Raw genomic sequence first — 17,157 nt, forward strand, 5'->3', positions numbered from 1 at the left:
AAAATGGAAGCATAACCTCTCTAATTGTGCATAAGATTTTGGAGAAATATCTGTATCTATAGATATAATCTGCACTCACCTGAGAGACCTGATATTTTAGTTCCTGGAGAGAAGACTCTAAAAGTGTCATATTCGAAAGGCAAAATTTGTTAAACACATTTTTCCCTAGAGTGAGCCAAGAGAAGGCGTATTCTGCAGTGTACCCCGGGTAGCTCTCACACAGCTCTCTTCGTATCTCCTCTGGAGTTGAATTTTGCTTCAACAGCTAAAAGTATGTGGGAGAACAGAGAAGTGGTATTAGAAAATATAAATAGGAAGAGATTTTCATCTTCAAGGTAACTGGCCTATCTTCTAAACAGGTATATTTAAAACAATATTTAAAATAACAATGAAACATGCAAATGTATCTGTGTGGAGTTGTGGAGGAAGAACATACATGAAGATATAAATTCATGTCATGGTTTTGATAAATGGTTCACATTTGATTTGTGTAACAGAACCGGCTTATCTCTGGCCAGAGGACCTGAAAGTGCCAAATGGTTTCTGACAAAAAATCTTTCTGAATCAAAATCATATTCATTTTTCCTGGGCCTTGAGCATCAGAAGCTCAAGTGTCTTAACTCTGTGTGGTTTCATGTAAAATTAGTCATAATCTTTGGAAGACCTCAAAAAGGGGGGAGGGGTTCTTACTCTTAGGACCAATTGCGCTTGTTTACAAAAGTGGAGAGATGGATTGTTTCCTTTAAGTCTCAAGTACAGAAAGCTAAAAAAGGAAATATATAAAAATGCTTTTTAAACAGATAAGTCAAGATAATTACAACAACAGTAATGGGAAATAATTTTCATAGTGGAATCATTGTAAAAGGCCAGTGTATTGCATAGCACAGAGACATTGTGAATGAATCACTCTGTCAGTCATAATATTGATCACCATAATAGTTTGTGTATTTACCACATTAACTACATTTAGTTGTAATACTCAAGGGGTTCCTTCCAGAAGCTAACTCATATAACCTTATGAGGTAAAGGCCAACTCCATTCTCCTCTTAGGTTTCCATCACAAAATTTACACTCTGCTTTCCAGCAACACAACTTATACGTATAATGGAACAAGACAGGATGCATTTATCTAGGAGGCACTGTAAATGCTGGGATTTCTGGTCATTCATTCACAGATTTGATCTAACGTTACACATAAACTCACTCTGGAGTGATTTCTCTCCTCATTCCTGCAAGCGTTGCAGAAAGTAGCAGAGAGAAAGAAAGGAATGAGGGAGACTGCTGACACAGGCATTGATACGTCATCCTAATTCTTAGATCCCTGCCTCATTCCAACTACTCTAAAAATATGTATCCACACATACAAAATTCACTTGGGGCTTTTATCTCTAGAATATGTGACTTTGTGATGGCTTACCAAACTCTAAAATCCCATTCCACATGAGAAAGAGAATTTGGGACTTCTAATACAAGTAAAGTGGCAATTTTGAGAACAGTGTTTCTAGTCTATGCATTCTAGGAATTGTCTGATCCAATGCAAACTCTTTCCAGGAAGAGAAAAGAAAGTAGAGTAGACAGAGAAGGTTTTCCTTGTGTGCACACAGACCCTGTGAGAGGAGGATTTAGACTGGAATTAAATGGGAATGTTGAGGAACTTCCAGGACCAAGGGATCCCTGGAAGCCCCAAATGTGACAGAATATCAACTTTCAATGTCTAGATTATACAGAGTAAGAAAGTGTTCTACCACCAATAGCACAGGCAGAGTCAGCATTGTCCTGTTGATTTGGGTATCTTTTCATGGCAACCATTTTTGGTCCATCTTTTTTGTTTATTTATATGACTTGCCTTAATAAGACCTGAGTCAGTTTAATAAGATGTCTCTGTTGCACACAATGGAAACTCAAGGATCAGTAATAAGATCACAGTAAACAGAAGTGGCTAGGTTTACTGGAATGGGGATAAATACCAGAGGAATGTCTTACAATTCAGATGGAAGAAATATCTGCTACCTAGATAAAGTATGTGTGTGAGAGATGGGGAGGGGAGAGAGAGAACATGGGGAGGAAAAAGCAGGATAATGGAGGCCAGCCATATTTAAACCATGATAGCTTGACTATATGAGCTAGGGTGGCTGAAAGACAGCAAGTGATGAGAGTGTAGTTAGCTACAGAGTAACTGTTGTTCTTTAAAGTTATTCAAACATAATTTCCACATATACATACATACACACACAAAGAAAAGAGAGAGAGTGCTTACAGGCCGCAAGCTCACATCTCTTATAAAATTGTGTTTATTATCTTTCAGTCGGAGGAATCATAAAGTGCATGATCTTGGGGAAACAGAAAACTCCATAGGTAAGCTCTCTAAAACATGCTAAGGAAAAAGATATTCCTACTTAGGGGAGAGATTTCCATAGCTCTAATTTGTCCAAAGGTATTAGTGTGGATGAGGCATCGAGAGCAAAGAATGTTATAGCTTCACTTTTTACTTCCTTGCTTCATAAAATTGAAAGATCACATAAAATACTACATTATTTCTTAGTAAGTGAAGACGGTAAGTTTAATTAAGGGACTTACCAGGGCAGTAAATAAATGCTTAAGACCTTAAGGAATTTGTAGCGTCTTAAAATGAAACTCTGATTGAAAAGGGCCCAAGAAAGATCCTTCCTGAGATGGTATTTAAATTGGGAAAGTACTGCAAACAGCTTCCTGTTTGGGAGATCCCTCCATCAATGCAAAATATATTTGTTCAAATTCTTCATTATCTGACCATTGCAAAACTAAAGGAAGTTACCTTTTCCAAATCAAGGAATCGTGTGAGCACTTGGCTGCCGTTGAAAATTTCTGGGCCCATTCCTTCCAAATCAGAGCTTGGTCTAGGAGGTAATGTGGCTGTGACAGAAGAGTATATTAGAATTTTAAAAATACACATAAACACGTGCTTGTAAATGGGCACAGTCACATAAGATTTCATAGCTGTGCTCTGTAACCTCATGTGGCCCACAGCAAGAATGTGCTCATGCATGCCATCCCATAAACATTTCATCCTGGCAAATGGCAGGTTTTGTAGGGTTTTCTTCCCATGTAAAATTGTCATGGCTTTAGTCTGTTCTTATTTTTCTTCCCCCAATCATTTTGATGCCATGTGCATTCACTCCGGTTTCTGTCATTAAACTTCATCACCAGTATTATTGCCCAATAAATGGAATCATTTCTGTGCGGGCTTCGAGGATTGAGGTGCTCTGACCAGCTCCATTGATCCATTGTCTCCAACATCTGTGCCAGGGATCGGTTGGTGCACATCGGGTGATAATGGTCTTTCTTTTTAATTACCCTACTGGGACACGGAAATCTTCTTAGGACCATAAATCCCTCCTCCCCAAAGTGGTTTCTGAATGATATTTTAGATCAAATAAATGGGATGAAGCGATTAGTTTAGACTACAACATTTTCTAATTAAAAAGTTCCCAAAGTGGCCTTGTCTAAAACTACTTATAATGTAGTGTGGGTTCCTGAGAATTAATTAACTAGAAATATAAATCCTATCTATACCATTGATAGCAAATATGTTGATTTTTATAAATTTTGGGCACAAGTATTTGCTATCCTCATGACAGAAAATCTCACCCTTTAAAGATACCAGTAATGTATTTCAGTAGGGGCTTTATTTTAGTGCTTATAGGGCTAAAGAATTTACCATCTGATTCTTCTAGACTCAAGCAATCTATTTATGAGATAACTAATCATGAGGAGAAGTATAATCTATAGCTACTGAGCACTAAAGCAGAGCTTACTGGAGTGTGAGACTGTGAGCTTATTTCTGCTGTGCCTTAACCTACTCAACCAAATGTCCACACATCACTCATAATAACATTAACACCAAAGAACACTGTCCAGCATGTTCCTATGAGATCAACCGTGCACTTCTTCATTTGGTTTAACAACTCGTATTGCAATGTTACTTACCATCATAGTTTTTAGATAATCAAATATTTAAATTTTATGTAATTATTTATATATAAATTTAAATAAAATTGAAATTTTTTAAGTACTTAAATAAATACACTCCTTCTTTTCCCCAAAGGAGCAATCAAATTTCAACATGCAAGCAAATTAGTTCTGTTCCTTAATTCGTGACCAATCTCTAAGTCACTGAGTGCAAAATAACATGCACCTAATCCATGTTTGTCAAATAAATGTGAAACAGTCCTATGGTTTGATGGTTCAAATCAGTGTTTCTTTAAGGAACCAGCATCACATATGTAAAAACTTAGAAATCTGTGTTTGAGACACACAAAGATTTGAACGGTTCTGGCCTTATGTGAAGCATGGTGAAGCTGAAGACTTTGAAAGCAGGCGTTAAGGAGGAGAGAAAAGCACAGGGCCCAAAGAGCACTGGCCAACAGGCATCAGATGCCTGTTTCTTTATGACCTTTTTGCTTAAGCTCACTGGGCTTCATATCTTCACCTGTTAAATGGAAAGTTTGGACAAATCTCTGAAGACAATAATTTTTGTTACTGGAAATTCTGTCCTCCCCAGTCTGTTTATCTTGCAGCCAAAGCCCAGATCAATTCTGGGATGTGGGGCAATTGTCAACATCTAGACTTTTCTTCCTATAGAGCATCTCAGGAAATACTTAATTTCTAGTCACTCTGAAGAAGTTTGCATAATTCTACTGCCATACACAGGCAGCCATGGGGAGTCCTGGGATCCCTTAGGGCAATCTAAGCATCCCATCTTTATTTGAAAATTGGAAGTATAAACCTTTTAAAGATTAGCTCTTTGCTCTTGTTCCAAAGGTCTATTCTAAGCCTAGCGGGAGAGAGCTGCCTTACCCAGTGATGTGTGACTTCTTCCTGGAACTTGGGTGCTCTGGAGTGATAAATTGCTGTCCCTCTCCAGGTTGGATGACTTTTTCAGAATTTCACTAGAGGAAGAAAAAGCAAGAACTTCTAACTTTGTCCACATTAATTTCAGTTAACTAAAGCAATGAATTATGCAGAAGGTTCAGGAGCTCCAAGGACTTACAAATTTTTCACCTATTTCCTCGGATTTTAAAAGATGGATTCACCTAGTCAATGCACCAATGAACGCATAAGGTTTCCTGCCAGGTAAACTTTTGTTCAGTGATAATGGTCTAGATGAGATTTTAAAGTAGTCCTCGTTATTCTAATCTTATAAAAGGAACTTGCTTGAATAAAGCCATGCAAGTAAACACTAAAAGTACTTACAGCATTTTTTTTCCTATTTCAAAACTGACAGATGCTAAGTACAGGAGTTTTGTTTTGAAGATGGAAAACAAGACCTGCTTGTTTGTCAGCAATTAAAAAAAGATTGCTGCATTTAATTAAAAATGGCATTGTGATTCAAAGTAGAATAGTATTGACAGCCAGATTCAAGGAAAAAGAAAAGAATAACCATTTAATAAGATCTAGTAGGTGTCAGGAACATACTGTGATTGATGTCATTATAGGTGGAACCAGGTGTAAAGGGAAAACACTAAGCCACCAAATGTGACAACAGCATTCTGGAGCCAGAGATTCTCATGCCATATCATCATACTAGCTTTGGAAGAAAATATTGAATTTTCTCAAATTTAGTAACCATCATTAAAAAATTCATTCCCTACATTGATGACTAGTACTAAGATGCAAAAACAACAACAACAACAAAACATTTTCTTCCATTTTTTCAGTAGTGAGGATTGGACTTCAGGCTTCATGCACACAAGGCCAGCATTTGGCCAGTGAGCTGTATCCCCAGTCCCCAAGGTGGAAATAATTATATTATCTTGAAAATTGGATACAACTAAAATAAGCACCTAAAATAGATTTGTCTATTCCACAAGCAGAATACCTGGATTGAAATAATTTTCAGAATTCTACGAAGTTGGTGAATTTTGTGTAGTTGTTTCTGGGAAAGCATAATTAAGACATATAAAGATGGCAAGAAATTCCACTTATAACTGAGTTTCATCCAGACTCCTGTTACATAAAGCAGATCTTAGCAATTCATAATTGGGAACATTCGTTCAGCGGTGGTTCTTGTTTTGGTGGCTTCTTTTTATAAAAATGATGAGAGGAGGTAACATTTGTTTCTATTCCCCAGTGTTTTTCCAATATTCTCCTTAAAATGTAGTGGTTGCTCCAAAAGTTCTGCATTCTTAATGTATATTTGAATTATTCATGACCATGCCTATATTCCCCTAAATCTTTTTACATTCCTTATGCTATTTGGATGGAAAAGCCATTCAGATGAAAATAAGAACTGACCTGAACCTTTTCCTTCTCTCTCTCAAAAAAAGAAGTGTTAGAAAGTTGGAGAAAGTTGGGTTTACTTTTTTCCTTGACATTTTTTTCCAGTCCAGCTTGTAACTCTACAAGGAAAATCACTGAGTATGAACACATATTTGAGAGAGAGAGAGAGAGAGAGAGAGAGAGAGAGAGAGAGAGAGAGAGAGGCCTTCATAAAAATTTTAAGGACCAGGGACTGTGGAAAGAATCCAAAGAGAATGAAGGAGATCAAAATAACAATGAAGAGGCAAGGAACAATATACTGAATAAATAAGAGGGGAAAGGGAAAAGAAAGTGGGCAGCCAAGAAATCATAGTCTTGGGGAAGCAAGGCTACTTCTGCCTCACAGAGCCAGGCTACCCACCTTCTCCTATCAGATAACAGCCCTGACACTACTTCTGCCAAGAGGACAGCACCTTTCCTTCCCAGCCAACAGCCAAGTGAAGATTCCAGACAAGGAGCTGAGGAGGTTCCGGTTCTAGGAGGATATCCCCTAGATCAGGAAGTGAACACCTGCCCACCTCCTTGGTGAAGCTGTGCTGTGGGAATGTGGAATTGGAATAACATATGTACCTTGCTGTTCATCCTCTGGAGAAATCTCCCAAATATTCTTTCATATCGAGACTGTAAGTCGAAATATAACTTTTGTCAAACAAGGTAATCTTATTAATCCTCTAACAAACCACTAAAGGGGGCAAAAACAAAGCCAGTCTTCCAGAGTTGGTGGAGTTCTGAGCTTTCTAATGCACTTGATTAGAGTGTCAGGAGAGAAAAGCTGCCCTTTATGTGACTTCACGTCACTGAGTTGTGCAGATTTATATACGGCAACTTCTCCATTTTAGGTTATGACGTCTTGGATAGTAGGGAGAAAGCACCATATCTCATTCACCTCTACATTCTAGGGTCTAAGGCAGTCCACCAGCACTGAACTATCTGATCTGGCGGCTGATTAAACAAAGAGACAGTGTTACTGGGATGTAAACCAAGTACATTGGCAGTAGAGGGAACTCTAGAAATTCTGATTCTGTTTCTTCCTACAAGAATTCAGACACTGTTTCCCTCCTTTGCATATTAGGCACATGAACTAACTTGCAACGGGCGAAGTGAGTATCTGTGGGACTCTCATCATAGGCATCCAAGTCTGCAGGCATCACTGGAGAAGGAAATACCCAGCCGTGGCATCACAGACATAGACACATAATCACACCCCTCACTAGCCATACTCATTATTAGCTCAAGAACATTTATTAAACGTCTGTTCTGGATAATCACAATGGGAAAGTCAAATAGAAAAAATCAAGAGTTTTGATATATTCATGGGAGGAGTTAGGCAAGGACATGGATAGGGGATGATTACTAAAATATGACTGAGCCATATTGGTTGGAACTATCATTGGCCACGTTTGCAGCACATGGCCCTTAGATTCATAACCTTAATCTCAGCCCTTGTTACCTGATATTTCCTTCACTGTTTCACTACCCCACTGGCTCTCATCCAAGAATGCCTTTTCTTGCCTCCCTCAGAGGGTATTTAACAATACAGTGACTGGAGACATAGTCAATTGTCACAGCTGCAGACAGGATGCACTTGGTGCCTAGTAGGCAGAGGCACACAGCACAACAATGAATTATCTGTCCCAAGTATCAGCTGTGTCAAAGCTGCAAAATGCTTCAGGAGACTGTGACAACTAAATGTGATTACTCATGGATTGCTCATCCTCATTTACACTCCCTAGAACCAACCTAAGAGACTTAAAGTTCCTATTCAGGAGCTCTGAATAGGTGTAATGAACTCGCTGAAAATCTATCTCATATTGGATATCTCTGGGAGTATATGAAAGCATTATGCAAAATGTAGATGACCTCTGAATTTGACACATAGGGAATCTGATTTGAGAAAATCCACCCTTGGAAGTGAGCCAAGAATGCCTGGCTCACATTAGCAAGTGGTCTGTAGCATTCTTTAATGTGTACAAATACCACAGAGTTGGTTGAGGATTTTTCTTCTAGCTTGCCAGAGATGAGGACTTTGCTTCTGTGGCATTTATGGAGGTGTCTTTAGAGTAGTGCTCAATAAGAGAGATATTTTGTATTAAAAATTCCACTCCGTTATGATGAAAACTTAGAATAGATTTGACTTCTCAGACATGTCTACCAACAGCTACATTTGGGAAATGTCATATAGATATAGATATAGATACAGAAGTAGATATAGATATAGATATCAGCATAATAGGATGCCTGCGCTTATACCGGATGTCAGTGTTTTCCTGGGAGAGGGAACGACTACCTGGATAGGTAAAGTCTGTGTGCTGTGGTGAAGTCTGTCTATAAAAAGCACTCCTACTAGGAAAGAGACATATGGCCCATCCTGGGAAGAAGATTCCTACTTTCTATTTTTATATCTAAGGGTTAGTTAAGATTTTATAAGTATTTTTCATGTTTTCCTCAGAATCATAATCATATGTAGTGACATCTGGAAGGAAAATGTGCTTTGAACCTGCTTCTGATCCCCGTTCCACCTGCCATTCATCACTGAGTTAACTACAGACAAGGACTCAAGACAGCTATGGAGTTATTCACAGTTACTTGATGCAGTGGCCCTTCCTGGCTATCCATGAGCAGAAGTCATTCACAGAAAAAATTTAATTGTTTTAATTATCTCTCTGATTTCATTTTGACCATCAGTCTTCAAGGGTCACTCACACTTCAGGTATAATCTGGCTTGCACTTTGAAACCTTTCTCTTCTAGGTCAGCCAGTTACGATCAAGATTTATAAATTCATAAATCTGACCTGACCTAGGTTAGACTTTGGATTTATAATATGTCACTAGAATAAGTATACGCCTAAAAGTTTTTAAGGTCCTATGTTGAGTGGATTAAGAAATGTGTTAAAGATAGAGGAGGGCTGAAGCATGGGTAATAGAGAGAAGAAAGTAGCATCAATGTCTTTACAGTGACAACATTCAGATAGTTCTACCTAGACACAAAATAGATGAATTCATTTGGCAACACTGTGAGAAAATTCATGAAAATCACAGTCAAAAGTAAAGCAATTTTCCTATCTCTCTGTAATGGATAACCCTTGCCTCTGTCTAGTGTGTGTGTGTGTGTGTGTGTGTGTGTGTGTGTGTGTGTGTGTGGTATTAAGGCTCGAGCCAAGAGCCTTGGCACATGCTAGGCAAGAGCTGAGCTGCATCCACAGTGCTTGATAATACATCCTCCAAGGTTCCTGGAAGAACTCTCCTGGCATCTCCCTACCAAAATCTACTTCCACTCTGATGATACATTCAACAACAATATCCATATTCTTCAGGCACAATGTTTTAAGGAAGCTGTGTGACTAGTCACCATTTATGGCTAATGTTCTGGGTATAGTGAGTGCTGAGAACAACTATTCTTCACATTCACTGCATTATGTGATCATTTGACTGTTATTTTGTCTCACTGCCTCTTTCCTCCTAGGTTCAAAATTCTTGTTGAGTATGAAATGTGCACAATTCATTTCTGCATCTGCAGCAACTTACACTGTCTGGAACACATTTTGTGCTATCACTGCATTCAATCTGGATGAATAACTGGCCTACATGACATCTAATGCATCCAGTTTGTTCTTAGAGAAGTGAATTTTAACTTTTTTTAAACACTGATTCCACTTAAAATGGCTATAATTTGAAATTAAAACAACATAAGAACTATACATTCTATTTCATCTCAACAGTCAAACGGGGACTGCTATGTGTTTTAATGTCCTTTTCTTACATATCCTGTGTCTTCAGACTCATTTCAAAACTCAGTTATAATTTCTAATACACACCTGAATAAATTGCATTAACTATTTTTTCCAGTAGGATCAAGGACACGAATTCACAAGCTGTAGGTCGTGGAAAAGTATGATCTGCCACAGTGGTAGACTCTCTACAGGCAGATCTCTCCTCCCCAGAGTCCCCAGGAATGCTGAATCACTTCTCCAAATAATGACCCTGTGAGCTCTGAGGGGGTGATCTCTGCCCTTCACTGACTGTGTGAGCAATGGCCCTGGGTCAAGGGTTCCCACTGTGTGATGTATTCTTAGATACTGCACAGGGAGGATGTACATGGATAAGATCTGTGATGTCAAGCTATCCATTGTGCTAGAGTGCAGGAAACAATAAATGCAACCATCTCTTTTGCCTGACAGCTTCTTACAGCTGATACTAAGTTCAGCATCTATGATGTTGTTGTTGTTGTTGTTGTTGGGATTGTTGTTGTTGGAGGGTTTCCTTTCATTGTGTAGCTAATGCCTGGAGGAGTATGAATTTAATAATAGAAGACTAGTGCCAAAATCAAAATCACATCAAAACACTAGGCCACTGGCCAAGCAGCAGTGACTGCAGTGTGATTATAGCTTTCAGAAGAGCATCTATTAAAGGCAACATCGTGGGCCCCCTTTGACAGCACCAAAGGTGTCATTTCTTTCCTCACTCTGAGAACAGAAGAGTGAGACTGTTTGGTGTTTTAATGAGGCTTTGCTGGTGAGTCTTCCTTCACCAGAGGGAAGCAATTTAGGAGTTTACTCAGTAACCAGGTGCCGGTTTCATTGCATGGATTTATAAAACATAAAAGTTAATAGCATGCTGAGAAAAATCATTAATACAATTTTATTATTGTACATAACTTCCTAAATTAAGCTCCAATTAATTGGTAGTTCAGAAAAATACTAAATGTACAGCAATATGCAGTGAAGTAGATAAATGACCTGGAGGTCAGAATACTATTTTAAACAGCAGACATGACCAATTGGTATGTCACTCAACCCTTTCACCATCCCCTGCAGTGCTCCAGCTTACAGGTTGTCTTTCTTCTCTTCTAAATGGCCTTGCTTTCCCCACCTCAGCATCACTTGCTGTGGCTCTTGAAACACTACCTTGCACTTGTTGATCTCAACCCAAATGGCACTTCCTAGCAGAGGCCTTCTCTTGTTATGTGAGTCAATTCCTACCTCTCAACTTCTCCTTTTCACCTACTTTATGTTCTTGCTGACATACTTATTTTTAAGCTAATGCTAGTCACTATTTAATTGTCCACCATTTGCTTCTCCTATGCATTGGAATGCAAGGAACAAAAGGATTTTGTCTTCTCTACCTCTGCATCACTTGAAATGGGGTCCAGCCAGGGGAAGTATCATCACCATTATTTGTTGAATAAATTAATAAACAAGTGAGAATAGAGTTGTTCTAAGCACCAAACCCAATTAACTTTCTACATCAACAAAACCAGTGAGAATTACCTACCCAACACAACAATTGTATGTTCCATGTAGTTTCTCATGAAAATTCTCATATTTACAGTTTATGCTAAAAGACTGATCTTTCTAAAATTATCAGTCATGTTATAGAATGGCCAAAATCATGTCGATAGCATTAAAGGAGAAACTGTGCTATGTGCCAAGGAATTTAATACTCAAGTTTAAGAACCAGATATCTGTAATATTTACTTCAGTGAATATTTTTTTAAAAAAATCTGTAACAGTGTTATCTTGCAGTTGATTCAAAATTATAATATTATTCGCAGTTCTATTGACAGGTAGGCTCCTGGGCATCTCTTTAAGATTGGATTTCCAGGAAGAAAACCTTAGGTTATAAATGATAACGCTATAAAAGGTCTCTATTGTCTATCTTCATTCTTCAGCTGCTTCTCACATCATAAAACAGAGCAGGGATTAACCCCATTTAAAGGTTACTGTTTAATTACTATACTCTCAACATTATTACTTTGCACTTTGAGATCTTCAGCTTTCTCATTTGCACTCCTGGTTTTCATTATAACTGCAAGGACCACATCTGGTAATATAAACGTGTGTTCTTCCCGGAGATGAGTTCCCTGCTATTTGCTTTATACCTGTGATTGAGTCTTAGGACAAGATGTCACTGACATGGAAGAAGGAACAAAGAATCTTTGAGGAAAGAAAAGTAGAGCTGCCTGAGGTTTCATCTTAAAAGGGAAAATTTGAGTAACTAACTGATTCAAAGTAAGTATACCATATTCAACCTTTAATAATGATGGAACTTCAACTTATACTCACTCATCTTTCACCATCTCATCCATTCACGTAGGAGATAAACTTACACATATTTCTAGGACAGATACACTATTTATGTCATAAGGAAACAAAATTGATCTTTCAGAAATACTCAACATGCTTAAGAAGTCCCGTACCTGTCTTTAAACAGCGTCTCATCAATGCCCTTTCTACGGAGCAGATCCCTCGGCCCATAGGGTGTGTCTTTGCATTTGGAGTCTGTGTCACAGAGGAGGGTTTGTAGGAATGGGAAGAATCCAGCACTTGGCAGGTTTCGAGGGGCAAGGTAACCTGAAATTAAAAAATAAAAATTATATCCTATATTCCTGGGGAGGAAAAGAAGAATAGTAACAGATGCATTTTGTAAAATTACCTTTTGGGTAAGACTGTCTGGGGCCTCAAAATTAGACCCACCTTAGCAAATAACACTGGTTTTGGAGTTTTGTTTTGTTTGTTTTTTAAATTTAACTTGATTTTTATCTAGATGTCTTAAAATGAATCAAAGGACTTAAAAATGCTCGTTGTCCTATGGGCTATTCTAATTAGAGTTCATGCTAAAGAAACACTTTTCTATAGAACATTTGTTCCATTGTTTTTAGTTATGTGTATGAGTATGCTTGCATGTGTGAGTATGTGCATATGGATGCAGGGACATGCAGAAGCCAGAAGAGGGCATCGGGAGCTGGAGATACAGGCAGTGGTGAGCCACCCAAGGTGGGTGGGTGCTGGGAGCCCAACTCAGCTCTTCTCAAAGAACAGCAAGTGTTTTTAACCACTGAGTCACTCCAGCTGCTCTAAAATAATACTTGAAGGTAACTTCAAGAACACGTGCTGGGTGGTGGTGATGCATGCTTTTAATCCCAGCACTCCAGAGGCAGAGGCAGGCTGATTTCTGTGAGTTTGAGGCCAACCTGGTCTACAGGGTTCCAGGACAGCCAGAGCTGTAACACACAGAAACCCTGTCTCAAAAAACAAAACAAAACAAACAAACAAAAAAACAAAGAAACCAAAAACACGTGCTCTGTATATCCATATGAAAAAAGATTAACTATTGAGCATACCAAATCAAATAGGGAAAGTTTATAATGTATTCCAGAGGGAACAGATAAGAAAACTACATACTTTAAGGTAGTACAAACAGAATATGCAAAGTCCTTTAAAATACATAATCATTTACATATTGGACAAAAATTATGGCATTTTAAATTTGGGTGATATATTTCATGTGAATTTCTTTCTTCTTTCCAACTGAACATTAGCTTTCCCACAATACATAAGTCCAGTTTTATAATCAAATGAATACAGATGCAACCAACTCTGCAGATGCTAAGAAATGTCATAATGAAACCTAGTCCTCTGTAAAGTAATAAAAACAAAAAGTGACATGAATGAATATGCAGATTCCCTCCACCCCCAAATTAGCCATGAGCTGCAATGGTGATGGGTTGGTTTTAACAACTGCTTTAAAAAATGTGCTGGCTGGCAAGGCAGTTGGCCAGCTGTAGAATACAAGTCCTTTCTCAGTTAGGCTTGATATTAAAATGCTAAATTTCTCCTGTGGGAAAAGGCAGGAGACAATGAACTTCAAAAAAAAGAAGACAGAATTTATAACTGTAAGGGAAATTCCAAACTGGAGACTGAAAAAAAATCTTAATTTTCTCATGAATCTGTTTTAAAGGGGTGTCAGTGCAAGCCTGTTTTCATTTTAAAGAGTAAGAACAAACTTCATGGTGAGGTCACCATGGCCATGCATTAATATAAGAGCTGAGAATATGATTGCAGAAATATGACTTAAATGGCATTCCCTCTGGTGGGATGTCTTGCTCAACCCTGATGCAGTGGGGAAGGGCTTGGTCCGGCCTTAACTGAATGTGCCAGGATTTTTGATACCCCATGGGAGGCCTCACTCTTTCTGAGTAATGAATGGGGAGGGTTGTGAGGGAGGTGGGGAGAGAAGGGGAACTGTGGTTGGTATATAAAATAAATAAAAAGTTTAAAATTTAAAAAATAACCTAAAGACAGACCAGAGGAAAGAAAGAACTGGAAACAGCAGAAGGGGGCAAAGAAAAGTTGGCCGGAAGAAAAGCAAGAGGGTAAGAAAGATTTTTGGAGAAGCTGTGTTATTGACTTTGAAGATGGAGAGTCTAGGGATGAGCTGCCTATAGATGTCAGAAAAGACCAGAAAGCCAATTCCCCCACAGACAAACTGAGAGACACGAGAGCCTGTTCACACCTTGATCTGGAGCATACTGAGATTCCGTTCTGGGCTTCAGATCTCCAGAACTGTAAAGTACTACATTTCTATTATTTTTAAGCAACTCCGCTGACAATTATTTATTATAGTACACATAAAGACATAATGCAGAAGCAAACACCAATGTTTTTCAAAAATAATACCAGTAGTTTTGAAAGCTTTGAAATTTGGAAGACCTTCGAGAGCACTTAAACCCACACAACTACCCACCAGCACTGTGTAAGCAGGCCCAGTTGCTGACACAAGAAAGACTCCTTCGACTAAACCCAAGTGTAAACTAAAGTGAACCAACAATTCCCATCTGTGTCTTCCTCGGGGAACCAGATACAAGGGAACAGTCAAGTTGGCTCTTATTCTTTCTCACCATTCTCTCTATAATGAACGTCTGCCTCAGTGAAATTAGTGCAAGACCTTCACACGCCTACAGTGCAAGTTCACCATTAATTGTCATCTTCTTACACAAATCCCAGAGGTAGTTGCTCATTCAGAGTATGATTCTGCCAATGTGTGTGTTCCCATTCTATCTAAAGCACACAAAAAACACTGATTTGAAGGGGGCATTAGTGATTGGAGAGATGGCTCAGTGGTTAAGAGCACTGGCTGTTCTTCCAGAGGACCTGGGAGCAAGAACCAGCACCCACATGGAGATTCTCAAGTGCCTGCAACTCCAGTTACATGGCATTCAATGCCCTCTTTTAGTCTCTGTGGGCACTGTTCATGTGGTACACAGACTTATGCATGCAGACATAACACCTATGCACATAAAATATAATAAATTTTACAAAAGAAGCCGAAAGGAAGTAAATTAATGGTAGTAGAAACATGACCAGCAGGCTCCATCTGTTTGTACCACTTACCAGTATGATAGGGTGGTTGAAAGGGGCAGTGCTATGATCAGCAAAGGTACACAAAATCCATCCTACAAACTGAAGAGGGGAAATGGGGGAAGATGCTGTGGGGAGAAGGATGCTTTGCATCCGAATTTACCTTTCCTGGAGCTGATTTTAACTTGCAAATTTGTTTGAGAAGAATTTGAAAGAATATAAATTCACAAAAGCCTTCAATGTCATAAAAAGGATGAACCAACTTCATAGGAAAACTTATTTCAGGCTTTCTTTAAAAATAAGTTCCCAAGTATCAAAAGTAGAGATGACAACCCTGTGCCCAGACTTCTGATAAGTGATATTTAAGCTGTCATAGTGGAACCAAGTGTCTCACAGGGTGTGTGTTGCCTGCAGTACATGCTTGGCCTTCATCTTTGAACTAAGGTCCGTGCACTCACCAAGGTGGGGAGGGGCTGCTTCAGAAGCAGTATTGCTGCTGTACTGAGCATGTCCTGGGTCCTGCGTACTGTGCTAGGCGTGCATCATGCATTTTGCCACTCGTCCTTACTTCACAGCCATAATTTCTTTTCTCTTACGTATCAACTTTTCACAGAACATGGAACTTCTCTAAGGCTAACAAATAAGAATCAAGTAGAATTAAACTCTTGTTGCTTTCTTGTGAAAACGGAAATGGATTTTTCTGTCTTCCACCCATCTCGGTTATCTGTTCAAGGAAGTAACTCCTCAGAGCCACACAGCAACAAACAGCCACAAGCTCTAAAGAGTGGCTAATTTTAACTTGAACTTCTTCTGCTCTAAAGGTGTCTCTGTAGTGTTCAGATTCTAAAATAATGTTTCCTTTTATATCCCTAAATACCAGGGTAAAGGAAAAAGAAATAGCTCCCCATCTTTCACAAAACTTCTAGGAAGCATGCATAGTTTATCCTAACAATTTAATGACCCTGTCCTCAACCAGAGCTCAGGCTTAAAGAAACACACGGAGGAAGGCCATGACTATGCCAACCAAACTGAAGCAAATTAGCAGGTAAACTCAGATCTCAGGGTCTCCGGCAGGATAAAACCCTTGGTATCAAGATACCCAAAGATTCCACACTCAGAAGAATGCCTAAGTCCATCATTGGGAGAAAAGCTGTGGAAGGGCAAATCTGTCCCTAACCCAGGCTGGAAGTGGAGAAAGGAGGGCAGTGATGAAAATGCCAAGTCACCAGTGACTCAGTCTTCCTGTAGCACTTGGTTAAGATAGTGAATGACCAACCATGACAGTGAGTGACCAACCATGGATGGGAGAGTTATTTCCTTAAAATGGATGAAGTCCACATTACTGACACGGTCTGATTATAACTTCAACTCATCTCAAAGTTGTCTTGGGGGTTGAATCAAACTCAAAGATTCAGATCTAAGAGTTTTAGCAGCACGTAATTTGTGTAGTGATGTCAGCCCATACATCTATGTTTACTGACCGGAAAGACCAAGTTTTCTTTTCCTTTCCTGCTACAAAAAAATCCTCATTCAGAGCCTCGTTTATGAGACAAGCAGTGTGTGGACTACAGCATGAGCAGCATCACCTGGGACCTTTCTAGAAATGGATGTTTCAGAGACTGGAGTGCAGCGTGGTGATAGGACACCTGCTTCTCACACCTAAGATATCCTGGGATCAATTCCCACAAACAAGGAAAGGAGAGACATTAGTAGCTCTGCTCCC

The 17,157-nt window shown here is 39.0% G+C and overlaps 1 protein-coding gene across 2 annotated transcripts in view; it reads right to left on the reverse strand.

Moving 5' to 3' along the window:
• Abca12 (ATP binding cassette subfamily A member 12) overlaps nucleotides 1–17,157 on the reverse strand; it is a 166,766-nt gene that overhangs the window by 101,408 nt on the left and 48,201 nt on the right. For both annotated transcript variants that reach the window (XM_035439241.1, XM_035439240.1), the window contains exons 3-6: nucleotides 12,494–12,647; nucleotides 4,837–4,928; nucleotides 2,795–2,892; nucleotides 80–265 (exon numbers count right to left, since the gene is read on the reverse strand). In XM_035439241.1, coding sequence (XP_035295132.1) covers nucleotides 80–265; nucleotides 2,795–2,892; nucleotides 4,837–4,928; nucleotides 12,494–12,647 — 530 coding nt within the window. The remainder of the gene's footprint in view (nucleotides 1–79; nucleotides 266–2,794; nucleotides 2,893–4,836; nucleotides 4,929–12,493; nucleotides 12,648–17,157) is intronic.

The sequence above is a fragment of the Cricetulus griseus genome, chromosome 2 (genome assembly GCF_003668045.3).
Source record: "Cricetulus griseus strain 17A/GY chromosome 2, alternate assembly CriGri-PICRH-1.0, whole genome shotgun sequence".
NCBI classification, from domain to species: Eukaryota; Metazoa; Chordata; class Mammalia; order Rodentia; family Cricetidae; genus Cricetulus; species Cricetulus griseus.